Consider the following 27391-nt stretch of genomic DNA (forward strand, 5'->3'; position numbering starts at 1 on the left):
GGAACATTTTATTAAAACAATATTATCATAAATTTAAAAAACACATACACAAAGCTTAAAATAGAGTTTGTCACTCTTTACACTATTCCTTTGGACATAATCAAGTATTTGTCCTGTAATTCATACACACCCTATCTACACAGCAATATTTCACCAATGTGTAAGAGAAAACCTACAAACATACTCTAATTCATCCAATATGAGATAGTAGGGAAAGGGAAGAGAAGGAGGGACACACTTCCCCTTTCCCTACTATCTCATATTTATGATAATATTGTTTTAATACAATTTTCCTACTTTTTTATATACAATGTTGTTCATGTTTATATTTTTACTAATTTGAGTCTTGTGTCCAAGATCAATATTTGGGCTTAACTCTCTAGACAATTTACCAAGGGAAACTGTTGAACTCTACTGTTTGGTTGAACCCTATTCCCCTGGTTCCCAAAGGGGTCTCTCTCTATTCTTCTTTAAGCCTTGTACTTTTTGTCAAGGCGTGGAAGCACGACCGGGATAGAGTTAGGCCTTTCCATAAGTTTAAGTCCCCCCTGCCATATAAAGTCAATTATTGGGATGGTTTGTACTTGCTTCAAAGGTTGATCCTTAAAGTCATAAAGGAAACAGTCTTGCTGTTTGACGTCCATGGGCAGATTAAAACGCTTCGCGGCTCTCACCATTAAGTTTGTAGAGACCCCCAATGTCCACTGGGGGCGAAGCCAGGGGAGAAGCTGGAGGAGGAGACGGGGTCTGGGCCCGATAGTTGTCCCAATCTGTAAGGACAGCGTCGTCGTCCTGGCCCGTATCATTGCGGACGTCATCCTCATCAGTACCAGGATCAGGAAGCACTGGTGATCTTGGCTGAGCAACAGGAAGTGGCTCTCGTGGTGGAGGAGGCGGAGTAGGCGAATTCTGAGCAGAAGGAGGAAATCGATGAATATAATCGTCTAACATGTGCTGAAGGTTCGATATCAGAGACACCGGTATGTGTGCCATAGGAACCTCGTGGTCAACATCCAACAGGTCATCATGAACTGGGCAGAGTGAACCCCTGTCATCATTGCCCTCATCATCATAGTTCTGATATTTTATATTGAGCTCCGAAGGACTTGCTGCAGGACGAAAGGTGTCATCAACATAAGACCCATCCGAAGATTCCTCCTGGGCAGATGCAAAGAGTTGAGCAGGGGGACCAGAACCACCTTGAAGAGGACTCAAAACCAGCAGAGTGGGACGTTTTACAATAGAAGCTGTCACCACAGTAAAGGTTGTTGTAGGTGCCAGAGAATAGTGTCCCGTCCACGGTCCCGTCGACGGGCTCGTGGTCGATATAGTCGTCGATGGATTCGGCAATGTAGAACAAGGCGTCGACGAAGAAGCGGAAACCGTTGACAGAGCCTGGACTTTTCCCGTCGATGGTGCGGCCGTCGTCGACAAGGTCTTCTTCGCCGTCGACGGAGCTGTCAACGAGGCGACCGGCGACGAAGGTGGTACCGGCAACGAAGGTGGTACCGGCGACGAAGATGGTATCGTCGCCGGGCGACACGTCGACGAAGCCTTCGTCGACGAATGTTTCTTTGGCAAGGCCGGCGATGAGACGGATTTCTTCGCCGTCGACGAGATCTTCACAATGGAGGTTATGGGCCTAACCTCTTGGTTCGTTGTCGACGATGCGGAAGTTGTCGTCGCCGTCATCTTCGTCGGCACAGAGCATGTCGTCGTCATCGTTGGCACAACGTCGACGGATCTTGTCAACGTCAACGGATCTTGTCGTCGTTGACGGGCGCGTCGACGAGCTGCCACTTATTTTGGACGACGAGGGCACAGCTTGGGACTGCGACGCCAGAGAACCAGGTCCCGTAGGCGTAGAGGCCGGCAGATCCCGTGGGAAGACACACTCTCCACATCAGACATAGGATTGTCTGAAGTCTTCAACCTCTGTAGCTACAGAAGGAGACGGGCCTCTCTATCCTTTACGGTCTTAGATAGAAAAAGTTCTGCAAAACTTGCAGTTCCTCACCTCATGGTCCGGGTTCAGGCAATAGATGCATTTTTTATGTGGGTCCTCATGGAACAGGCAAAGTTTTCCACAAGCAGAACAAGGCCTGAATAAAGATTTCTTTGTTGAAGACATTGTTGAAGAAGATTGAAAGGTTTGAAGTTTGAAGAAACTGAGCTGAGCTCAGGGAGACTCCCTTCACATGACGTGCAGTAGAAAATCTGAGGGCTTGAGCTTCTGAGGAGAAGATTCTAGAGGGTGCTGCAGCCTGATTAGCTGGAATGTGGACCATTATAATGACATGGATATGTTATTAAAGTGAATTCTCCCTTTAAACCTCTATGGGCCTATGTTGTTCTATGGTACTTTTAAATTTCTTCTTTATGTCTATTTATATATATATATATATATATTTAAGAGGATATATATATATATATATATATATATATATATATATATATATATATATATATATATATATACACACACACACACACATACACATATATATATATATATATACTACTACTATTTTATGTAACGTGGGACTCCCACTTCGACGACTGGGAATTATTCAAGCATGTGAATCTATGAAAGACACCCTAATACTGGAGAAGTAGAGGTGATATCTTACTTAGAGAGGTCAGGCCTGGAGACTTTTGGGTAAATTCATGCCGTGGAATGTTTTTTGTGCTCCATTAATGACGTTGTTGATGAAGATAGTCGTTTTATGGTAATAGTGGTCAAAACAGGAATTCTCATCGGAGACTAGAACAACGATGCCATAGAATGAAATCATCAACGAAGTCACTGTCTACGAGCTGATCGTCCTCACTGTTCTCGTCCACAAAGCCGGCACCACTGCCATCGTCGGCTCAGTGGTAGGAATGTCCGTTGACGGTGATTTGGACGTCTTTCGAAAAGTTTTTGGAGGTGTAACAAGTTCATATCCAGAAGAAGTGGAAGGCTTCTTTTGTTCAGAACTTTTTGATGGATGTTTGTGGGTTGCCTTATAGTGAAGTAGTGTGGCTCACTGGTTAGAGGCGGCAGACCCGAGAGCAGAGGACGGCCCGGGGCCAGGGTTCGATTCCCGGCGCGGCAGGTTTCTGGACCAGGGTCAGCGGACTCGATAATTCTCTCGCCTCGGTGCCCACTTTGATCAGCGATCACACTCGGCAACTCTGGGCATTAGCTTGCCTCATCTTCACTAACGGCCCCACCAGACCGCCGGGGATGCCTGGTCTCACCCTGGAGATACCCATTAAGGGACCATCTCTCAGGGAAGCCAGGAAGGGTTTCGCAGCGGTCAAAGCGCCTTGGGACCCTACGGGTAAGTAGTGCGCTATATAAATGCCAATACAATACAATACACATTCTCTGAAGTAAATAGTTTTTCAGCCTTCATGTTTTTTGAGTCCACTTTTAATGAGGTAGAGCCCTCATTTTTACACCTTCGCTCTGATGTTGAGCGACTAGGGCGTTCCTCTTCATCAGATCCCAATTCAGATCAGGACTTCTTCTTTTGTAGACATAATAAAATCCGGCCTCTCTGTCCTTCAGAGTTTTCTGCAATACTTACAATCCCTGGCAGAATGCTTTGGATGCAAGTAGTAAGGACAGTCTTTGTGGGAATCTTATCAAAATAGCTTTGCCTACCCACAAAACCTGCAAAGTCTAATCAGTCTTCTTAGATCCTTCGGACTTCATGAAAAAGTAGTGAAGGGCAAGTTATAACACAATGCCTTAAGCTGAGAACAGCAAGACTCCTCGAGGAGGAAACAGAGCGGGGTCAGAAGTTCACCAACTGAAAAAACTGAGCAGAGCTCAGGGAGACTCCCTCACACACGACGTGAGTTTATAAATCTGAGGTATGACCGTTCTGCAAGGGAGATGGGGTCTGATGCTCGTCTCTGATTGGCTGAAGTTTGGGTCTATTATAATGATATGGATTGGTTTAGAAATGTACTTTCTTTATCAATTAGTCCTAATGTAGCACTGCTTATTAAAGTACTGTGGGACTCCCGCCATGACGACGGAGAAGAGTCAAGCATGTGAATCTATGAAAGGTGTAAGACTGGAGAACTGGCACCACTTGGCAGGTCAGATCTCCCAGCAGAGGAGTTCAGGGGCTGCACGTGTAGTGTTTGATGGCCTGAAACTTCGAACAGGAGGCAAGCTCACATAAGGCCTTGGAGAATCTTCTCAAGCAGAATGTTGAAGCAAGAGTCCAGTCTCTAGTCTCTCTAAGACAGAAGCAACAACTGTAGGCAATGCAGCTAAGCAATCCCAGCAAAGGGACAGTACTCTTCCTGACAGCTCTCCAGCTCTTCCTCTTGGCAGAGTATCTTCTTGACCCAGAAGTGTTCTAACAGACTGGTGTTATAGGTCCAATACTTATGGGCATTTTTGTCTTTGATGTATGCATATTTCACATGATAGTCTTTGTAGTGCATAGATCCTGCATTGTCCTCGCTTGGCTTCAGACTCACTATGGGGGTGGGGGTTAATGTAAGAAGCATAACTGGACTACTGGACCTGTATCACTGGCTGTGCAAGCACAGGGGAGCTGCAACAGTAGTCAAAAACAAGAGATTCCAACTCCTTTGATGAAGGCATACATAGATCTCAAGAGATACAACACCCTGCATTTTGTTCTCCAAAAGTAGGCCTAGGAAATCATGTTGCAGGAAAAGAGTGGCTTCCCCAACCCTTACATTTAGAGCAATCAACATAACTTCCAGATGCTAAGTGTAATGTTAGCCATTCTGGCACTCCAACCACCGGTAAGTGCTTTTTCATGAAGGCTCAGGGAAAGTTGTATGATAAGAAAAATGTTTATGTCTTAGTTTAGAGTTCACATTTTCCGACTGACTGGGTACTGATTAAAAGGGGCTCTGTTGTTCATGAGGTGGAGATAAAGTAGAAATTATTGCAGACTGAACAAATTAATGTTCACAATTAAAACTTAGTTATCTATGAATCCTTGAGTGAACCACAAAAAGCAGAATGGAATAAGCGTCTATATTTATTAAACTATATTGTCAAGATAAAGACCACTGACCTAATATTGTTGTCCCCGCACCCAGCAGGGGATTTCTGTTCAACATTTAAGGATTGAGCCCCCAACTAAAAATCATAAACACATTTAATATATACCTTTCGCATGTGTAGCATTCACAATATTCATTATTTTCCCCGAAAAAACCATCACCGTAATAGCAAGAAATTTCTTCTCCAGGTTCAATGTCTCGTAGAGCTTTAACACATGCTGTATCACGGCCAGTGGAAACAAACTGCAAGAAATAAAAAATTTAATTAAACCAGGAACTAAATATACTGGAATATTTTAGCTGTGTTAGGTTTCCTTTATAAAGCTTACCTTGCAGTTTGGCCGGCAATCTAAACAAGAAAGAAAAGGTAAAATAAATACCAATAAAATTCATACACAGGAGACCTCGGACATACAGAACACTTTTCAGATAACAGTTTTTCAGCAAATGAGTTTGTTTGATTACTGCACTGAAAAATTTATCTACTAGAGAAAAATAAGTCTTTAGCCAAATGGTCCAGGCAAAAAATATGCAATTTAAGACCATCTAAAATGTAACTGTTGCTATGACATTTGTGACAAAAAACTGACTGCTTTACAAGAGAAAATATGTCCAATTAATCATGTAGATGAAAATTACTCTAAACATCTGAGAGGAGCTGTGCATGGATGTCTACATTAAAGTTTCTATAATTATGGTAAAATGTTCAAAACTGCATGAATATACTGAAGCCCAGCACTGTTTGCAGGATTTCCAAGTATCCTTGGTTCTTTGTCCTGGTACTGGTACAGGATTCATATTCATATGCGCTTTGCCGAAACATGAAAAGACAGAGGATAGCATGAGTTTTCAACCACTAGTCATGTTGAACCTACCAACTGGATTTGATAGCGTAATATGGGGTCCGCTGTCTACTGAAACTGGTACTGCAGACTTCACTCTTTCTTGACTGGCAGGCCGCAGGAGGGGTCTGGCTTCCACTATTCAGAGCTGTTCAATTACACAATGCATATTGAAGGACGTACTCCGTTCTGCTGTCTTATTTCACATTAATGCAATCATTGAACTGGATTGTCAGCATCTGTCCTACATATACCTAAAAAGCCTCAATATTCTTTCTGTTTTAACTTTACGCAGGCTTCCGTGCCCTGGTTGATCAAGATCAGTGACTTAGTAGCAAAGTTGAGAAGCACTATTGCCAGTTGTGTAGACTCAGTCATACATGGGGGAGGGGAGATGTGGGAGAACTGCAGGAGGAGGTGGTGGTTGTGGGGGATGGGCGGGACAGGAAGAATGAGGCTGTAAGTGGATGAGGGGAGGGGAGGGGAGGGTGTAGCAGAGTAGCAAAACTTGTTATGGGCCAGTCTGTTACCGACTGAAATAGGACTACAAAGATGGCTTGCAATGCCTATTTTCCTAAATGACTCGCATCTGCTGTGTTCATATGAGATGGCATTTTAACAGAACACATCAGACTTGGAGATAATCAAGTGCTCAGTATTGATTTACTGACCCTTATCAGGTGGGCTTGTGCAGTGGAGGGAATGCATAAGATGTAGCTTTTTAGCTGTAATTGGTACAAGGAAACAAGGCTGATCGACCTTACAAGGAGAGAGGAAAAATAGAAAAAATATAACCAGAATGATTCTAATACTGCCATTCCTTGATTTCCTTCCTTAATTGGTTGAGACGTACCTGCAACTAAAGGTCATAATGGAAATAGCTACTAATTGAGATGTTAATTTTAAAGTTTAAGAGGCTTCACAGTGAAATTGCTCTGTTGTTCCCTTCTGTAACTTTTACCAAATAATTATCTTGCAGCATATGGAAAATAATCCATCTTCTACAGCATAATCTACAAATTTGAACAAAAATAATTATTTTAGCTCAAATGGCTCAAAAGTTATTAAAAATGCTGTGACAGATGTTGCTGCACAGTGGAAAACCCTTCATGAAGGTTTACTAGTCACTTTTCAGTTGATTGTTGCCGGATTTGGGTGTTAAACTAATATTAGTAGGATGAAACTTTTGCCTAGTGTTAACAGGTACAAAAGACAAAATAATGATGTAATACTATCAAAGAAATGCACTTTACTGTGGTTTTTTATTGTATAATTTAGTCAACCCTGCCGCAAAATCTGGTCCTCCCCAAATGCATAATTCCAATGGCCCTGCTTATATGTCATCAACCTTTCTTGAATGATTTTTGCAAAATGCAAAGTTGAAGCAAAGAATGATCTTTCACGACATTGTTCTTAAGAAGGGAGTGTAAGGACAAGTCACGACCGAGTGTACAGAAATCCCCTGTGAAGGATATGGTCTGAATCTTGCACCTTGCTCACCCATCAGATTTTCATCAGGATATGAAAACTTCACTGGAAAAGAAGACTATGTAAACCTGATCAGACTTTAAGCGAGTAGGATAAATAAATATTCTCATGAAACGCAGCATTGTTTCCAGATGGCGCATCATGTGAATAATGCCCATAACAAGGCATGAGTGTGCAGATCCTAACTGTATGCATGAACGGGGGCACGTAAAGTAGGTCTGTTCAGGTTTTGGCCTGAGGAATATCAGAGGAAGTAGTCTCATGAGCAAGGGAAGTAGCTGGTATCCATTCAAAAGTAAGGAATCTACACGTCTATAGACACGTCTCTATCAGAGGAACACGTTTCTTACCTTCGGTAATGCTTTATCTGGTTGATTTTCTAGCCGCAGATTCCTTACTTACTACACTTAGCGGGACCTGTATACTTTGAAACATCCCTGGATACAAATGGTACTTTTGGCACCTTGCATTAATGCCATATTGAGTAAACCTGAGATTACAAAGACTGCCAGTCATACATGTTTACATGCTATTACCTTGCAGCCTACTACTAACCGTATGTTTATTGGTAACATCTCTCACTGCCCCTATGCAAGAGTTTATTAATTTGCAGCCTTTACCTCAAGGACATATCAAATGCTCACACAAACAATCACAGAAATCTCACTCAATGAGTCATATGGCTTATTTTTATTATCACTGAAGACATACTGAAATATTACACATTGTACTGCATAAATGTATTTGAAGCAGTTAATTTTTTTTGTTGCGTTTGTTTGTTGTACTTTATCATAAAAAACTATCTTAAAAAATCAAGTTCATTCAGTAGTCGGAGTAACCCGAGTCATCTATGCTCAGCTTTCTCCAGCTGGTTTATGGAATATATGGTTTTCTGGTAAGGTCACTATAATCACCTTCATTACCTGTTTAGTTTAATCAGAGCTTTTATTTCTATTACTTTTTTAATTCCTACATCGGGACGTGCACCAATAGGACCTGTGTCTGAGTCAATATTTTAAGCAGACTTGACTATTGCAACGTCTTATTGCTGGAGTCCCCCAAATATCTGATTCAGCGACTGCAAAGTGTTCAGAATACGGCAGCAAGATTAGCTCTGTCTAGACCATGACAAGGCTTTTCTGCCTCAATATGTCTAGCTGAGCTACACTGGCTCCCTGTGCAGCAAAGAATATATTTCAAATCCCTTTGTATAGGGTTTAGGGCTCTGCATGGACTCGGTCCTAAGCCGCTACAGAAGAAATTGGTCTGGTATACTCCCACCCGGAGCGTCCGATTCTCTTCTGCCTGTCTGGCAAAGGTCTCCAGGTTCAACAGGGTCAGACTGGGAGGAAGATCTTTTAGTTTTTCCACACGAAACTTTGGAATGAACTGCCACTTGAAATCAGAAAATTTAGTACCTTATCCCAGTTTAGGAAAAGGATCAAAACGTGGCTGTTCCCCAGAAATTGATCCTGTCGTCTCAGAGTACTATCCATTTTAGGTTCTGTCCTTCTCGCTCCACGTTCGTCTGTGTTCACATAGCTTTAGCGCCCGGGTACCAGGGTTTGTTGCGCTCTATAAAAGCTATATACCATACAATACAATATAAATAGTTTTCAGTGGTGCGCCCATTTGTAGTGGCATAGGTGCCTTGGTTTCTTCCAGGTTCTTGTATGGTCAGGGCATTTTCAGATTCCTCTCAACTCTGACATTCCAGTTCTCGACCTCAAGAATTATCAAGTGCCAAAAGTACTCTGCTGTGCCAAAAGGTCTTGACAATCATTGGTTAAGCCAATTGTTGAGCTTTTATATTTTAATGAGGTGCTTCAGTCTAGGCATAGTACTCCAGGACAGTGCCTAGCTATGTGGCCAAGTCTCATTGTGATTTAATGATGTTGCAATGTCCTGTTATGTATTGGTATAAAATACTGTGAGGTCATGAGGTTTGCAAATGAGAGGAGTTATGGTTTGTATAGAGGGCAGTAAGATACTATTTGCTTCTTTCATAATAAGTCGACAACTTTGGGGAGTTTTCACTTTTGTTTAGTAACAATAACTCGCTTCAACTGTTTTTGATGGAATTTCTGTGTTTTGAAAGTATGAATTAATGTTGAATGACCAGAATTTTTTTTACCTTTAACAAAGCTTTTTTTCTGGTGGATATATTTTCTTTGAAGATTTACTCCATACCTTTTTATTTTGTCCAATTACCACTGTGCAGAGAATTTGATTACCCATGACCCAAGTCCATTCCTGCATCCACCTCCCATGCACACCCATCTGCTCAGTGCAGAGAGGGGTTTGAATGCAGGTCCTGTCTGCAGTCAAACAATACAAGCAAACCGGTTACATATCCAATTGACAGAGCGCAGGTTTCAGCAAGGCCATGCACCAACATTCCAGACAGTCAACTCCAGTTGCGGTTGGTTGCAGTGCCTGGCACAGCTGTGAACAGAAAAAGCTAACCAAAGGGCCTGGGCTTAGGATATGTGCCAAACCTCCTGTGTACCAAACCTTTACAACGTGCCGACCATGCATCATACTCTGTGGAACTGAACCATCAATAAAATGCCTTAAGTAGTGTCAGCCTCTGTGCCATAGAATGAGCTATGCCTGTTGGAGAAGGTCCATGGCTAATTTGCATAAAACAAGTCTTTGTCTAGAGCGGCATGGTGGGCAGAAAAGGAAAATCCTACTTACCAGTATGCATCTGTTCTTGGCATGTAGGGCTGCTGACATTCATATCTTAGCATAGATCGCCGCCTAGTGTTGGGTCCGGATGTTTGCACTTTATTGTCCTGGAAGAGTCTTCGAAGTATCACGAGATAGGTGACTTCTCCCCTGGACTACAGTGCGCATGGGCATCTTCTCCATCCTCAGATAGTTTTTTGCCATTATGGGAAAGATGGAGTACAGAAAAGTAAGAGATGACCCTGTAAATGTTTGTAGAAAGAATTACTGCAGCTGTGACAGGCACCGGGGAGGAGGTTGGGCGATATGAATGTCAGCAGCCCTACATGCCTAGAACAGATGCATACGGGTAAGTAGCATTTTCCGTTCGAGGCATGTGGGCTGCTGAATTCATATTGTAGCATAGACTGTATAGCAGTATCTCCTCTAGCGGTGGTCACCTATACCAGCTGCAGCAGTTTGAAAAAGAGTTTTGAGGACAGCCCGGCCTACAGCAGCTTGTTGCCTTGCTTGCACGTCTACACAGTAGTGTTTAGTGAAAGTGTGTATGGTAGACCATGTAGCCGCCCTACATATGTCTTCTAGTGGAATATTTCCTAGGAAAGCCATGGATGCCCCCATTTTGCGCGTTGAGTGGGCTTTTGGGGGAACTATTAGAGTGCGCTTAGCCTTTTGATAGCATATCTGAATGCACTTAACTATCCATCTGGCTATTCCTGTTTTTGAAATAGGGTTACCTTTATGTTGTGGAGCAAAAGCAACAAATAGTTGTTTTGTCTTTTTGAAAGCTTTAGTTCTGTCAACGTAATATAACAGGGCTCTTTTTACATCTAGTGTGTGTAGGGCTCTTTCAGCCACTGACTGCGGGTTTTAGAAGAAAACTGGCCAATCTATTGACTGATTGATATGGAACGTTGATATAACTTTTGGCATGAACTTAGGGTTAGTACGGAGCACTACCTTATTATGATGTATTTGCATGAAAGGTTCTTGAATGGTTAGTGCTTGTAGCTCACTCACTCACTCGCCTGAGGGAGGTAATGGCAACTAAAAATGCCACCTTCCATGTTAAGAGTTGTAATTCACACGAATGGAGTGGTTTGAAAGGTGTCCCCATAAGTCTGGTAAGTACTACGTTTAACCCCTTCGCTGCGGCGGCTATTCCGCCGCAGCGCTAAAGGGGCGGGGCGGCCGCGCGGCCGCCGCATGCTGGTGACAGAACCGCTCCGTCACCAGCTACAGTTGAGCTGTGCTGGTGACGGAGCGGTTCCGTCATGACCCGCCCCGCTCTTTAGAACGCCCGCGCAGGCGCGAAATCAGCGCCGCGCAGGCGCGGCGGCCGGGCCATGACGGAACCGCTCCGTCATCAGCACAGCTCAACTGTAGCTGATGACGGAGCGATTCCGTCATCAGCATGGAAGGGGTTAAGTTCCAGACTGGCTAAGGTGGATGTCTTGGAGGGATAATTCTTTTAAGTCCTTCCATAAAAGCTTTGATAGGTGGCAGGTGTGGTCTGTTTTGGAGATATGCTGCTTTAGCAGCAAGGTGTAGCCTTATGGAAGAGTATGCTAGATTGCATCTTTGTAGATGTAACAAGTAACAGATTATGTTCTGGATGGAGGCATCTAATGGATTGACTTGGTTATTATTACAGTAAATTACAAATCTTTTCTATTTAGCTGCGTAGCATGCTCTAGTAGTTGGGCGTTTTGCTTCCTTGATAATGTTCATACAGTCTGGAGGCAAGTCAAGATATCCGAACTCTAAGACTTCAGGAGCCAGATCGCTAGGTTCATCTGATTGGGATCTGGGTGCCTGATTTCTCCATGGTTCTGAGATAACAGCTGTGGCAATAGGCGCAGTCTTTGGTGTGGAACTACTGAGAGTTCTAGGAGTGTCGTGTACCATGGCTGTCTTGCCCATGTGGGAGCAACCAGGATCATCCAACCAGGATCATTGTGAGGGACTGTTGCTTTAGTTTGCGTGCCACTAATGGAATCAGTGGGGTTGGCGGAAAAGCGTACACAAATCTGCCGGACCAGTTCATCCATATCGCATTGCCCTGTGACAAAGGGTGTGGGAACCTGGCGGCAAAGGACTGGCATTTTGAGTTTTCTTTTCTGGCAAACAGATCTATCTCTGATGCCCCCACTTTTGGAAGAATGGTTTGAGGACTTGAGGGTGAATTTCCCATTCGTGTATCTGTTGGCTGTGTCTGCTTAGTAGATCTGGGATCTGATTGTCTATTCCTGGGAGGTGTTCTGCCAGGAAAAAGATGTTTTTTGGAATTGCCCACCTCCATTGCTCTGTGCTAGGTGAGACAGCTGCGGAGAGTGTGCCCCTCCCTGTTTCTGGATGTAGTACATGGCTGTCATGTTGTCCGTCCGGATTAATACAGCCATGTTGTACAAGTATTTCTGGAAGGCTTTCATTGCTAGAAATACTGCTAGCAACTCTAAGTGGTTTATATGCAGTGTCTTCTGCTTGACTGTCCAGAGCCCTTGGACTGTGTATTGAAGTAGGTGGGCTCCCCAACCTGTCAGTGATGCGTCCGCTGTTAGTACTACCTGTGGAACCGGCTCTTGGAACAGTCGCCCCGTGGAAAGGTTTTGTGGGTTTCACCACTGCAGAGAGTTGTAAGTGCGACAGTCTACCAACACTAGGTCTTTTAGTTGTCCTTGAGCTTGGTTCCACTGCCATGCTAGGCATTCTTGCAATGGACGCAGTCGGGTATGAGGGAAAATGAATATGCAGGAGGCCATCATGCCTATAAGCTGCATGAACACTCGAGCTGCAAATGAGTGTTGTAGTTGAAATCTTTGAATTAGAGACTGCATGTTGGCTATCCTGGCTGGATTTGGATATGCTTTTGACACTGAGGTATCTATTGTTGCTCCCAGATATTGTTGTATGTGGGAGGGCTGCAGATGTGATTTTGGGTAATTTATGGAAAATCCCAGACTGTGCAGCAGCTGGATTGTGTGAGATGTGTGGTTTGCACACTTCGCGTATGAGTTGGCTTTTATGAGCCAATCGTCCAGGTAGGGGAACACATGGATGTGTTGCCTTCTGAGGTGTGCTGCTACTACTGCTAGGCATTTCGTAAAAACCCTTGGTGCTGTAGTTACCCCGAAGGGGAGAACTTTGAATTGATAGTGGTGACCTTCTATTGTGAACAGGAGGTATTTCATGTGAGCTGGATGTATGGGTATGTGAAAATATGCATCCTTGAGGTCTAATGTAGCGAGGAAGTCGCCTTGTTGGAGTAACTTGTTGGTAGAGTGATCATATGGAAATGCTCTGAGAGTATGTAATGGTTCAGAGGTCTGAGGTCCAATATTGGTATGAGGGACCTGTCCTTTTTGGGAATAAGGAAGTATAGCAAGTATACTCCTGTTCCTTGGTGTTGAAAAGGGACTGGCTCTATGGCTCCCTTATCTAGCATGGATGTCACCTCTTGTTGTAACAGCGTGATGTGTTCTTTGGACATAGGACGGTGTTTGGGTGGTATGTTGGGTGGAGTAGAAGTGAGTTCCAGGCAATTACCATACTAGATAATTTGTCTCACCCACCTGTCTGTGGTAATTGCGTTCCATACTGGTAGGAATTGTGTTAGTCTTCCTCCGACAGGTGTTGAGTGGTCTGGAGGGAGTGTGAGCAAGTCACTGTTTGGTGGCGGTAGAGGCTCTGGTGTTGTTGCCGCCACGTCCTCTGCCCTTTTTATTATTGCCTCTATAACCTCCTCTGTTGGAACCTTTATTAAAGGTTCTCTGGGTATTACTTTTGAATGTAGAGGAAGTTTGGGATGCGTTGCCTCTACTTGAGCCTCGAAAGGAGGATCAGCGAAAGGAACTTCTAGATTGTTGAAACTGAAGTGCGCCCATAGACTTAGCAGTATCAGTATCTTTTTTCATCTTCTCTAAGATGGTATCTACTGCAGGGCCAAACAGAAAGTCTTGGTTAACTGGCTGGTTGAGGATGGTTGATAGCACTTCATTCTTAAATCCGGAAATGCGTAGCCACGCATGCCGGCGTAGTAATACGCTGTTGTTGATGGACCTGGCTGCTGTGTCAGCTGCGTCAAGTGCAAATTTAATGGAAGAATTTGTGATAAATTTGCCTTCCTGTATTAGGTCGTTAGCTTTAGTTTTAAAGGGTTCTGGCAGGTGTTGTTGTAAACCCTCTAGCTGGTCCTAATGTGCTCTATCGTATCGTGCTAATAGAGCCTGTGTGTTTGCAATTCTCCAAGTATTTGCTGCTTGGGATGCCACTCTTTTGCCTGAGGCTTCTAGTATCTTTGACTCTTTGTCAGAGGGGGAGCTTTTCCGGTTGTTTGTGAATTAGCTCGCTTTCGAGCGTTTGCTACCACTAATGAGTCTAAAGGCAACTGTGACTTAATATAAGAAGGGTCTGCTTTATACTTTTTCGCAATTCTGGGATTGAGGACACGCGCTCTGGATGGATTTTTAAATATGTCTGGCCCATGTTTCAGTACCCCTTTTAACATAGGAAGTGTACGCACACTTTTTTCTGAAGTTGGAAAAGTGTCAAATAGGAAATCCTCTTCTATTGGGTCAGTGTGCATGTCTACATTATGATATTTAACTGCCCTATCCACTAGTTGGTTAAAGACAATGGTGTCGTCAGTAGGCGACGGCTTTGTAGGATATGTAGAGGTGTCAGGGATGGGTTGTGGGTTGTATGTATCATAAGGATCATTCTGGTGTTATCTTGTATTCCATATGTTATCTTGTATATACTGATCCTCAGGTTCTACAAATTTATCTTGAGGATCTTCCCGTATGTTTTCTGTCTCATCATAATTTGAGGCAGAGTAAGGCACATAAGACATGTCAGGAAAGAAAGGAGGAGGAGTGAAAGGCCTTGAGGGAGATGTTGCAAAGTCTTTCTTCTTTGGAGGAACAGGGAAAGCAGTGTCAGTGTCCAAAGGTCTCTTCTTCCTGTGGTAAACTGTTACCCGTGCTGTTTTAGGGTCTATATACAGTTTAGGCTGTTTTTCACTCTCTGGATCAGGATGGAAAAGTTCTTCCTCAACTGACCGTGGTTTTGGCGCCAATGTTTTTGGCTTAGTCACTTGTTTGTGTTGAGTCTTTGGCTCGAGGGCCTTTGGCTGTGGAGCTTTTTTCGGCTCGACTCCTTTTTTCGGGTCGGTGACCTTTTTCAGGTCGACGTTTCTTGTTGGCTCTACTGCCTTTTTTGGTTCGGCGACCTTCTTTGATTCAACGACCTTTTTCGTATCGACCTGTTTTTTTCGGGTCGATAACCTTTTTCGGATCGACCGTTTTTTTTGTAGAGTCGACTGCCTTCTTCAGGTCGACGGGATTTTTTAGTGTGACTTGTTTTTTGTTGCTCGACACTCCTTTTCGGCTCAGCGGCCGTTGTCGGGTCGACTATTCTTTTGGGATCGACAACCTTTTTTGTTTCGACGCCCTTTTTTGTATCAACTAGTGTATTTGGCTCAACAACCTTTTTCGATTCAGCAGCCTTTTTGAGAAGAGTGTAGCTTGTTCCCGGGGTATCAGAAGGCTTAGGTTTGTTCTTCAGAGCAGAGCCAGAAGGCGGGCCTCTGAAGGAGTTTGTCGATCTTGGCTAAGGCCTATAGGCGATGCTTCGACCGGAGCCTTGCCTTGAGATGGAAGCGGGGATGGGGGCATGGTACTCACAGTTTGCCCCGGTGTGACCTGGTCATCGGAGTCAGACAGGCCCTCTACGGTGCTACGGTGACAATTTCTAGGTCGGAGTCCGCCGCTTCTGGGAGGTCATGTTCGTCTTCGAAAATGTTCTCCGGTTCCGGTGCCTGCCTCTGCATCTCTTGTCTAGCGGCCCTTCGGTTCCGGATAGTCTTCTTCGACCGGAACTGAGCACAAGCTGGACAGTTTTCCTTGTTGTGCTCGGGAGAGAGGCACTTGTTGCATACTGTATGTTTATCAGTATGTGGGAATTTGGAGTGACACAATAAAGAAAATCAAATCAGGGTCCCCAGCTGACCCCGCCTCCTCCCAAATCTTAGCTAAAATTGCACCGGCCCTGATCACCGAATTGACCGCCACCCTTAAACTATCTTTAACCCAATGTACGGTCCCCGCCCACTGGAAAGAGGCTATAATTAGACCAATACTAAAAAATAACAACGCCGACCCAAAACAACCCCTAAATTACCGCACGATCTCCCTACTACCACTCTTTGGGAAGGTCATGGAATCCTTAATAAATAAACAACTAGTTAAACATCTGGAAGATAACAAGTTACTGGATCCATCCCAATCAGGCTTCAGAGCTTTTCACAGCACTGAGACTGCCTTGCTTGGGATAGTGGATAATATTCGGCTGACCATCGACGCAAGACAATCGGCCATTCTGATCCTACGCGACTTATCGGCAGCCTTCAACACCATCTCACACAGCATTCTTTTAGAGCGCCTAGTAGAGATCGGTGTCGAGGGCTCAGCCCTACTTTGGATCAAAAGCTACCTGACCAGAAGGCGGTCTAGGGTCCAACTTGGGTCTTTTTCCTCAACAAACGTGGAAAACGATAAGGGAATTCCCCAGGGATCAATTTTGAGTCCCACACTTTTCAATTTATACCTATCCCCACTGGCCAAGGTAATCAGAGCTCATGGCTTTGAAACTGTCTTACGCTGACAACACCCAGCTGTTAATCACCCTACGTCCAAACCCTACAGACACTAAATCCAGATTCCAACATTGCATGACCTCTATAAAGGAATGGATGACCAATAATTACCTGATGCTTAAGGCTGGAAAGACCGAGATAATGCTGTTTGGAAACGCGCAGCAATACTGGTCAGATGAATGTTGGCCACCAACATTAGGCCCCTGTCCTGCCCCGAAGAACTCAGTTCGGAATTTGGGTGTCACTATCGATAATAAACTGTCCATGTCGGCCCAAGTCAACAAAGTAGTACACACCAGCTTTGGACTGATGCGCAGCCTCAGGATGATCTTTAAGTGGATCCCCATATCATCCCGCAAGCCCTTAATACAGGGCTTAATTGTAAGTCACCTGGACTACGGCAATGCACTGCTTACCGCCATCAATGAAAGTATTTTGACAAAACTTCAGACCCTGCAAAATACAGCGGCCAGGCTTGTTCTCGATCTCCCCACCCGCACTTCATCGGCCCCATGTCTCAGAAAACTACACTGGCTCCCCATAAAAAAATGCATCAAATTTAAAATATGCTGCCTAGTCCACAAAACTCTCAATGGCCAAGGACCTAAATATTTGGAAAGAAAACTCTGATTACTGCCCGACTAGAACCCTCCGCTCCTCAGACAAGCACCTCCTAATGGTCTCAAAAGTCCGCTCAGTCAGAAATTGGGACAGATGTTTTTCTAAAATAGCCCCAGACACATGGAACACTCTACCCCTTCAGATTAGAATAGACCCTAATCACAACACATTCTGCAGAAACTTGAAAACCTGGCTCTTTTAGGTCCTCTAGGTCTGTTCTCTCACTGAATTTCTGGAAGCGCTATGAGACCTACGGGTGATCTACACGCTATATAAATTCGATTGCAAATTCAAATTCACTATTGCTAGGTACTTTGTAAACACTCTTAGTTCAGTTGTGACCCCGAATGGAAGGATTTTGAACTGATAGTGCGGTCCTTCCAGTACAAACCTTAGATACTTCCTGTGAGAAGGATGTACAGGAATGTGGAAGTAGGGGTCCTTTAGATCTAGTGTAGTAAGGAAGTCGACTTATTTCTGCACTTGTTGTAAAGTGATCATATGAAAATTATCTGAGTGTATATACAGATTGAGGGGCCTGAGGTCGAGAATTGGTCTTAGTGTCCCGTCCTTTTTGGGTATTAGGAAATACAACATCATGGAACAGGAGTTTACTCGCTGTAAGGGAACAATTTCTATAGCGTCTTTCTGAAGTAATGATAGAACTTCTTGTTTGAGCAGTGTAAGGTGTTCAGTAGACATTGGACGCTGTCTGGGTGGTATGTTTGGAGGGGTAGCTGTAAGTTCCAGGCAGTAGCCATACTGGATAATCTGTCTTACCCACTTGTCTGTTGTGATGGAATTCCAGACAGGTAGGAACTGTGTAAGTCTGCCCCCCACAGGAGTGAAATGCTGCTGGGGGAGCAGAAGAAAGTCAATGTTTTGTGCTGGGGGAGGTTCGACTATTGTTATTTCATCGTCCTCTACCCTTATTGTTGTTGCCTCTATAGCCTCCTCTAAAATATCCTCTATTGGAGGATGTTCGAGTATTAGATTTAAAGGAAGCTGAATTGTCTGCTCCAGCTTGTTTGGAGCCTCCTCTATAAAATGAGTGTCAAAAGGAGCCTTGAGCTTGGGTGGATTGCAAAGCTCCCATAGATTTGGCTGTATCAGTGTCCTTTTTCATTTTTTCAAGTGCTGTGTCTACCTCTGGTCCAAACAGTTGTTGTTGGTTGAATGGCTGATTTAAGATAGTAGTTTGCACTTCTTGCTTAAATCCGGAAATGCGTAGCCACGCATGACGTCTAAGTAGGACACTAGTGTTTATAGCTCTAGCTGCAGTGTCTGCTACATCTGCACATTTGATTGAGGCATTAGAAATTAGCTTACCTTCTTGTATAAGGTCGTTTGCCTGTGCTTTATATTGGTCAGGTAGATGTTGTAAGAGTGTTTCTAACTGATCATAGTGAGCCCTGTCGTATCTTAGCTATACGCCATGCATTGCTAGCTTGGGCAGCTATTCTCTTGCCCGAAGCATTGATTACTTTAGATTCTTTATCAGGGGGCGGTGCTTCGCCTGATGTTTGTGAGTTTGCCCTTTTTCTAGCGTTTGACGCGACTAGGGAATCGATGGCAGGGCTTTCGAAGTATTCTTTCGGTCGCGACTGGGCCCCGTAGGTGAAGTGTTGACCTTTGCCTTCGATTTATGTGCTGGGTATGGGGCAGGGGCAGTAGTACTCACGCGCTGACCCGATGGTATGGAGTCTTCGGAGTCATCTGCCCCGGATACGATTTGGAGATCGTCTGAATCTTCTTCTGGGACGAGTGCAACTTCTTCGTCGAAGATATCCGGAGCCGATCTCTGCATGTCGTGTCGACGGGCCCACCGATCTCAAATAGTCTTTTTAGATCAAAAGGATGCACAGGCTATAGAGCTTGACTCGTCGTGTTCTAGCGATAAGCACAGGTTACAGACCTCGTGATGGTCACTGTGTGGAAATTTTGCTCCACACTTGGGGCATCTTTTGAATGGCGTCCTTTTTCATGAGTTGTAGGCCTCATGGCGTGGATAGCCCCAACAGCCCGCGTCGACGACCGGAATCGAGCTGGTGAAGTAGTCGAGTCGATGTTTGTTGATATCGGAAGTTGTTTTTTAATGTTTTTTCACGTCACACTACTATTAAAGGTAGATTTCGAACCAGAGCGGAAAAGTTACATCCGAACCCAGTGGCAGAAAAAAACAATCTAAGGATGGAGCTGATGCTCTTGCGCACTATCATCCAAGTGAGGAGTCACCTATCTAGTGACTACAAAGACTTCTTCAAAGACAACAACAACATGCAATCATCCGAGCCCAACACCAGGTGGCGATCTAATGCAAAGAATCTGCAGCTCATATGCTTCAAACACCGTTTGTTGGGCCAGTTCTGTGTGGAGGTATTTGGTTCGGATAAAAGGTAGTGCGGGCAGTGGCAGTTCTACGAAGTAAGTGATAGCGTTTCAGTTCATCTTTATACTTAAGTTTGGATTCTTCCTCATATTTAGACCTCCAAGCACTCTCGAAACCTTTGCATCTAGTATACTCCGCACAAAGTGCCTCAGTAAACCAGGGAGCCGGAGGAGGAGTCCGGACAAGTTTCGAAAGCATAACCTCAACCAATGAGTTCTGCAGCCAAGCGCCAATTATAGGCTGATCACTCACAGCCACCTGGGCTAAGTTGGGCATTGTGCTCCTCAGTTGGGAATTAAGGGTTGAAGTATCTAGTCTCGACCAGGTTCTGAACCTGCCCGGAGATCTGAAGAGAGACAATGTGGTTGAAATACTAAATGGTATGACGTGATGATCCAACCACATTAGGGGCACTGTAGTAGTAGAGCAAGATTTTTTAAGTTAAAAAAGATCAGGTCCAGAAGAAGACCTGTTATATGAGTTGGAGTAGAATTGATAAGAGTCAGGTTGGGGGCATTCAGGACTTCGATCAGAGTTTTCCCAGCGCAACTGAAACTATCTACGAGGTGAATATTTTGGTCTCCTATTAGAATAAAATTAGCAGATAGAATGAGGAGGGCTAAAATATTAGGGACAATTTCCTGCATAACCCAGGGGACGATATATTAAAATGGCAGGTAAAGTAAATTTCATAGTCATTTCCATTAAGGTGGCGGCTTCGCAATGAGGAACAGACAATTCTAGAATTTTGCATTTATATATATATATTTTTAAACAGGAAGCCGACCGCCCCACCCAATTTATTTGGTCTGTCCTCCTCCTAATGGAATAACCTTTCTGTCAGAAACATAGCATCTGGCATATGGTCCACCACAAAATAGTAGAAAACTTGCTGATGTCTCGTAAGAGTGTGCACATTGAGGTTGTAAAAGAGAAACTTACTGTTCTTTTCAGAATGCAAAACAGGCTTCTCTATATTCCCCCGCAAGTGTCCCAAAAGAACACACCCTGTTGTGATACCCACCTGGGTAGTTTGAGGATCTAGGGAAGTTACAAAAGGTGCATGTTAAAGCGCTCATAGATAAATCAAGTGAAGCTTGACAGGCAACAAAGCACTAACCCGAGAGTGCTTTCAATTATTCAGCTGAAAATATCCTCAAATTAGACCCAAAAGGGGCAGGGTATTTGGCCCCGGAGCCTGTTCGGGCGCAGACGGGCTTGCCTTTGGCACACCTTCAACTTGCCTTTGGCGCGCCCTTGCTATGGCCATCCTGATAAAGGGGTGAGAGAAGAATTACTAGCAGGCTAACAGAGCAGTGTTTCGAAGCCTCAAAATGGTGTCAAAAAAGAAAAATTGTGAGCAAGGCCACTTGAACAGGTGTGCCTGTTCGAATGCCAGCCAAGAGGATGCTGGAATGTCAGGAAGGCCCAGTGAACCCCCTGCACCCCTCCCCCTTTCCCGGGTAGATTTAAAATCAGCAATAAGCAAGCAGGAAGATAAAAAAAAAACCAATGGATTAAAAGGCCAGGGTTCCCCCATCAATTTTAGCAGCACAATTACAGGGATAGCACACAATAGAAGAAAGCAATTTGTTGTTCTTTTTTTTAAACAATTAATTTCAGGGAAGAGTACTCGTTTATGGCACATTCAGAATCACACAAGGAGTTCTACATCACCGAATGCCTCAGGCTTTTAAACCCTGAGATTTAAAAGTTTTCATCAGAGACATTTGAAAATGTGTGTGCTTTAAAGATGCACGTCTCGAACAGCAGATCGATGGACACAGAATAAGAGTCAAAGCTATCACTGATCTTGGTGCTCATAAATGTGTGTGCTCATTACCGATTCCCTCTTGATAAGAATTTCTCTGTGACCATGACCTTATTCCAGCAGAGAATACTAAGAACGTACCAGATGAAAGATTCACAGACAAAAAAAAAGCAGTCTCTGGTTCTGCAGCAGAGAACAATCCTTCACATCCAATGTGATGCTACAAGCATTGCATGCATCAGTAGGAGGAAGGTATTAACTAAAATGATCAAAAATAGACGAAAACCTAAATAGCCCGTTCCTGTAAGAGCAAAATTCTTAAGAGCCATCTAACAAAGGTGAGATGGTGGACGATGCTGATCTCTGCCCCCTACTAAAAGGTGGAAAAATCAGAATAGTTTTTCACACAATGGTTGTGGTGCACTTGTGACTCACACTTGGGACCCTCTATGACAAGACAGCTTTCTTGTTGAAAAACAGCTGCAAAACAATTACCATCCTGGCCAGAAAAGTTGGAGGCAGCGGGTAGAAGTTTATTGTTTATTACTGAGAGAATAAAAAAAATCATAATTACCAAACATTAATGAGCTTTTTCACCTTACATGGCAAGAAAGTTGGCATACATAAGTCGATAAATCTGGATTGACTGGACACTAGCCTTTCCTATTCAAAGGAAGTGAAGGTGATTGCCAGAATGCCGCATCAGATCAATTATCTAACATTTAGCAAATAATGCTACTGCAAAGTACTATCGCAATACGTCGAGGACAGATTGGAAAGCGCTTACAGTGAATCAAGTGTTAAATCACCCACCATGGTTGATGAATGCTGCCGGGCCAAGCCAGAGTTGAGCACAGTTCTTCCTTGTGGAATACATGACACTGAAATCATTTTCTCCATGACGGAGTAACATGTTTTCCTCTGCTTCAGAAAGTTCCGCTATGCAACCCACCAGCCACTCAATTTTGTCATTCCGTTTCCTATAAGAAGAGCACTATATATTAAGAAAAGTCCTAAATACAAGCGCATTCTTCTAATTTTAACAGTGCTAAACATTTGAATCCGGGGCACAAGAGCCCGCTACATAACATTCCACTTAGTCAGTCTCCCTCAACTAACAAAGTTAAATAATGTACTCTAAGTGATATTATATTTTCACATTTTAACATCACAAACACATACAACAGCAGCAAATACCTACCTTTCGAAGGCACATATACATTTTAAGACACCTTGATGGTGACTATGCTCCTCTCATTCCGCAGGTTCTTTTTATTCACAATTTGTGGGTATCCTACCACCTAGAGATCATATATAAGCTGCCTCTTAAGAAAATTTCTAGGCAGTCAATTGCACTTATTCAAGAGAACATAAGCAGGACCACATCCCCTTCCACTGCTTGTATGTGCATCCCTCACCAGCTTCCTTTCTGAAAAGCACACAGGTGTTGATGAATTAACCAATGGCACAGTGGGAATTGTGAAGGAATAGGAGAGAGCCACTGGACTGGGAATAGTGAGGTCACCACAAGTGTAACCTGTACTGGGCTCATGTTATTATCTTTCAACAGGAGTTCTAATGCTGGTGATGTCACAAGAGTTCTTACCGACTATGTGAGGAATTGAGGTGCTATGGCTCTATACCTTAGGAATAAAGTAGTGTTACAGTGGCAGTAACAATACACAGGTTTTGACGCAAGAGGCTGCGCCACTCTTTTCTTGCAAGGTCACGCACTGTGACCCCTCGTGTGTGCCATCTTTGTTTGGGGTGAAGTGTTGAAGAATTGAAGTGCTCGACACGTTGGGAATCTGAATACAAGCTCTGTGATTTTATTTAGAATGCGTTAAATTAAGTCTTCATTTGTGGTTTCTGAGTGAAAACACAGCAAACTGAGCATATTTATGCATTGGAGTATAAGTACGTTGACTTACAACAACAGTCTAACTTTGCAGGGCTGCGCTGTGGCCGTGACAATTCCTTCCATTGTGACGAGCCAGAAGGGAAATCTGACAACCATGTTGGTCCAACTAATGAGGATTTACACGACCACGAAAATGACATCTCGTACCTTTGGTCGAAGGAATGGGAGAGGATGCTTGCGTCATATGGCAGTGAGCAAAAAGAACTGATGCTGGACTAAATGCTGAACAAATCAAACATTCACCCTCAGTCACAGGTCTGGGTTTAAACCATTGTTTTTTTGCTCACCACAACACCCCAGATTGTACCAAGCCATATGTAAATCAGTTTTGCCCCTGCTCCCCTTGGTTACAGTCAAAGCCTGTCCAAGCGTAGTCATGGGTGGATAACACTTCAAAATTACACAAGGCTACCTGAGAGAAATATACAGCACCCAGGCCAAGGCACACTTCCTGAAATATGGGCTGGGACTATTACCCTATTATGATATCTTCCACCATGGAGAAGGAGGCCAGGCACAATAAATTTGATAAAACTAGATTTTATAAATGAACACTTGCACCTTAATGTGCCATAAAGCATTGTCCTAGAGCGTTCAATTGAGCATTTGCCCTTTTACCTCAAAATGGACTCTGCTTTTATGGTCGCACTGCTTTCTTAGATTTGATCTTTCTTTGATTTTAAAATAAGCACTCATTTATAAATGAAGCAGGGTACTGATCCCTTAAGGCTTACTCTATCTTCATGCCCCCCTTCTCATGCTAGTGCCACCCCTAAGGTAAGCACCCTGAAATGAACCAGATTTTTAGAATTCCACCATTTTAGTTTTGGCGGAATTAGGCTTTCTGAGTCAGGGTTATGCCCACTTCCAACAGGGAACGGTCTTATGAAGAACCCCGGAAAAATGCTAGGCTTTTTAAACTGCCAAGTAATCTTCCTCTGAGTAAATGAGCTATGCCCCTGCAGTCCGCAGGCACAAACAAGCAAAGTCCGGTTTACTAAGTTGCAGTTCACCAGCCTGCCCAACAACACAGCCCCCCAGGAAGAGTTACCTGTGAACCTGAAGTTCAGATATGTCCACCCATACCAAGTGAGAGGATACCAGGACCAACGGGAGCCGCACAGGACCAATACCGAGGGTACCAGAACCCTTGCAGCAAGCCAAGACCGTGAGAGTCCAATCCGGACGACACAGAGAAGCCGTAGAGCAACGTCAGCACCACAGAGACCCACTTAGAGAGTAGACTAGCTGTTCTGATTTTGCATCCTCACCCGGCAAGACTGACAACCGCAAGGCTCTAGGACACACAGAGCACCGAGCCCCCTCAGCCAGGTACCAACAAACCAACTGTGCTCCCTTGTCCCCTGGACACCAGTGGCCCGAGCACCGCTATGGGAGTTATAGGATTTGTCCTCAAGTCCCCCTCTACAGCCTGTTTCTGGGTGCCCCCCACTCCCTTTACCGGAGTAGTGCGCACATCTACCAACATGACCAGCACCTTTACACCCGGACGCTCCAGGGAAGGTATACAAGAAAGAGCTGCTAGTACTATGGACACTGGCCCCCTACAACCTTAAGAGCCGTAGTAGATGCCCATAAGCCGACCGTATATACATGTATGCTCTATGCCTTTACTTACCTGCAAAATTCAATATTTAAAAAAGTATTTACTTGCTCTCAAAGTTCTTGGTATCAAAACTTATATAAAAATAAAATTGGTCTCAGATTTATTCTAGAGCGCATCTCATTTTGTGCCTCTGTCTGGCAAATGTAATAAATAAGTAAATACAAAAATAGGAATTTTTCAATGGAGACAGACCAAACCATAACTATTGCCACCTGTGTAATGTTATTGGTGTTTTCACAGAGTGCTAATCAACAGTGAGGGTAAACTGACACTCTGTAGCAGGTGTGAGAGGCCAGCCCTAGGTAAGAACCATGTCATTAGCTTCTTGCGAAAGTTAAGAAGAGAGGAGGGGGCTTTGAAGTGTTGCGGGAGGTCTTTCCAGGCTTTAGGGGAAGTTATGAGAAGGCCTCTGCTCTGCATTTGTGTATTCGTGGGATAAGTGCTAGTAAGAGACATGTAGAACAGTGGACTTTAGAAGGTTGGTGAGGTGAAAGTGATTGTTCAAGGTGGCAAGGCCAGTGTTGTAGAGAGATTTGTAGTTGTGGGGAAGGAGTTTAAAGTGTGCGCGCTTGTGTATTGAGAGCCAGTAGAGTCCCCTGAGATGTGGTGTAATGTGAACCTGGCGGGGGAGATTGAGGACTAGACTGCAGACAGTCCAAAATGCAGCAGCCAATCTTCTTCTTAGCAGGTTGATAATCCTTGTGTACAGGGTATTTCTAAGTCTAGTCTGCAGGTGAAGAGGGCTTGCTTGATCATTTTCTTGGTGTTGCCTGGTAGCCACTTGAATATTTCTTTCAGCATTCTTAGTGTGTTGAAGCAGGCTGAGACCACTGCGATGGCTTGGGTGGTCATGTCTAGTTGATGTTTATGATGATTTCAAGGTTTCTCTCTTGCCAGCAGGCCGCAGGGGTGTGCCCAAGGTCTGTGGGCCACCTGGTGGTGTCTCATGGTGAGGTGTTTTTCCTGAAGGACTACCACCTTGGTCTTGTCCTATTTCAATTTGAGGAAATTTGATTTCATTCAGCTGGTTACTTATGTCATGCATGTGGTGAAATTTTTGCTGGTATTAGGTGTTTTGTCCGAGAGTGACAGTATCAGTTGCGTTTCATCGGCATAAGTGAGGATGTTTATTATGTGAGCTCATATGACATCAGCCAACGGAGTCACGTAGAGGTTGAAGTGCGCTGGGCTGAGGGAGATGCCCTGTGGGATTCCGCAAATAAGTTCTAGTACGACGGAGGTGTTGAATTAGGATGCGGTAGAGACGGAGTCAAAGGCTGCAGATAGCCTTAGAAGGATGAGAGCTGTGGTCTCCCACATCGAGAATCATCCAGTTGTCATCCGTTGCTGCTATGAGGGCAGCTGTCCTACTGTATTTGGGTCCGATCTTGATTGTATGGTGTTGAGAAGCTGGCGTTTAGGAGGTGGTTGGAGGGGCAGTTGTTGATGTTTTTTTACAGGACTTTGGCTGGGTAAGGAAGAAAACGAGTTACTTACCTGTAACTTCAGTTATCCAGTATTGGTATCTTTCACAGATTCACATGTTTGAATCTTTTCCTCATCATCGAAGTGGGAGTCCCAGACCCACATTTCAACGATGGGTAATGATTCAAGCATATGAATCTATGAAAGATCCAATACTAGATTAGGAGGGATTTCGATAGGTAATTGGTGAATGTGATAAGGTCAGTTGAGGGTTTCATTTTTAATGCATTGGCAGCTTTGTACTGATGGAGGCGTTGTGTATAGAGGGTGAAAGCCTCACTGATAGGACTTCTCCTTTGGCGAAGGCATGAGTTGCTGTATATGATTGTGATTTTGCTGAATAAGAAGTTCGAGAAGTCATTGTTCAGATCTGGTGATCGGTTGATGTTTCCGTGTGGTGAAGATTTTGAATATTGCAAATATTTCTCTGTTGCTGTTGGACCTGGTGTTTATTTGTTCGACTAGGGCTTAGTTTTTTGGATGGGCTGGTGGTACCTTTTCTGGGCGGCTTTGAAGGCAGCTTTTTCCAGTTCCGCTTTGCTGGCTCTATATTTCTGTTTCAGTTGTTTGAAGTGTTGCTTGGTCATTTTGAGGTCCTCTATGTACCAGCTGGCTGTGTTCTGGTTTTCTGCTGTGTTGCTTCATTTCAAGAGTGTTGGTGCAGTTGGTTTTACACTTGTTGAAGATCTATGTGTTGCATGCCTGGATGCCTGTGGATTCTGGTTTGTTCTAGAGTAGGGCGGCAACTGTAAAATGAACTATGGTGCAGTCTAGGTGACTGGTCTTGATTGTAATGTTGACAAAAAACATACGAAGATGGGGTCTTCATGTCTAGAAATGTGTCTAGCTGTGGGG

General features: G+C 44.0%; 1 protein-coding gene across 2 annotated transcripts in view; it reads right to left on the reverse strand.

Moving 5' to 3' along the window:
- Positions 1 to 27391, reverse strand: part of KMT5B (lysine methyltransferase 5B) — a 288550-nt gene that overhangs the window by 84988 nt on the left and 176171 nt on the right. For both annotated transcript variants that reach the window (XM_086957817.1, XM_086957816.1), the window contains exons 8-10: positions 22317 to 22483; positions 5376 to 5395; positions 5153 to 5289 (exon numbers count right to left, since the gene is read on the reverse strand). In XM_086957817.1, the coding sequence (XP_086813943.1) occupies positions 5153 to 5289; positions 5376 to 5395; positions 22317 to 22483 (324 nt within the window). The remainder of the gene's footprint in view (positions 1 to 5152; positions 5290 to 5375; positions 5396 to 22316; positions 22484 to 27391) is intronic.

This window comes from Lissotriton vulgaris, chromosome 2_1 (assembly GCF_964263255.1).
Source record: "Lissotriton vulgaris chromosome 2_1, aLisVul1.2, whole genome shotgun sequence".
Classification (NCBI taxonomy): Eukaryota; Metazoa; Chordata; class Amphibia; order Caudata; family Salamandridae; genus Lissotriton; species Lissotriton vulgaris.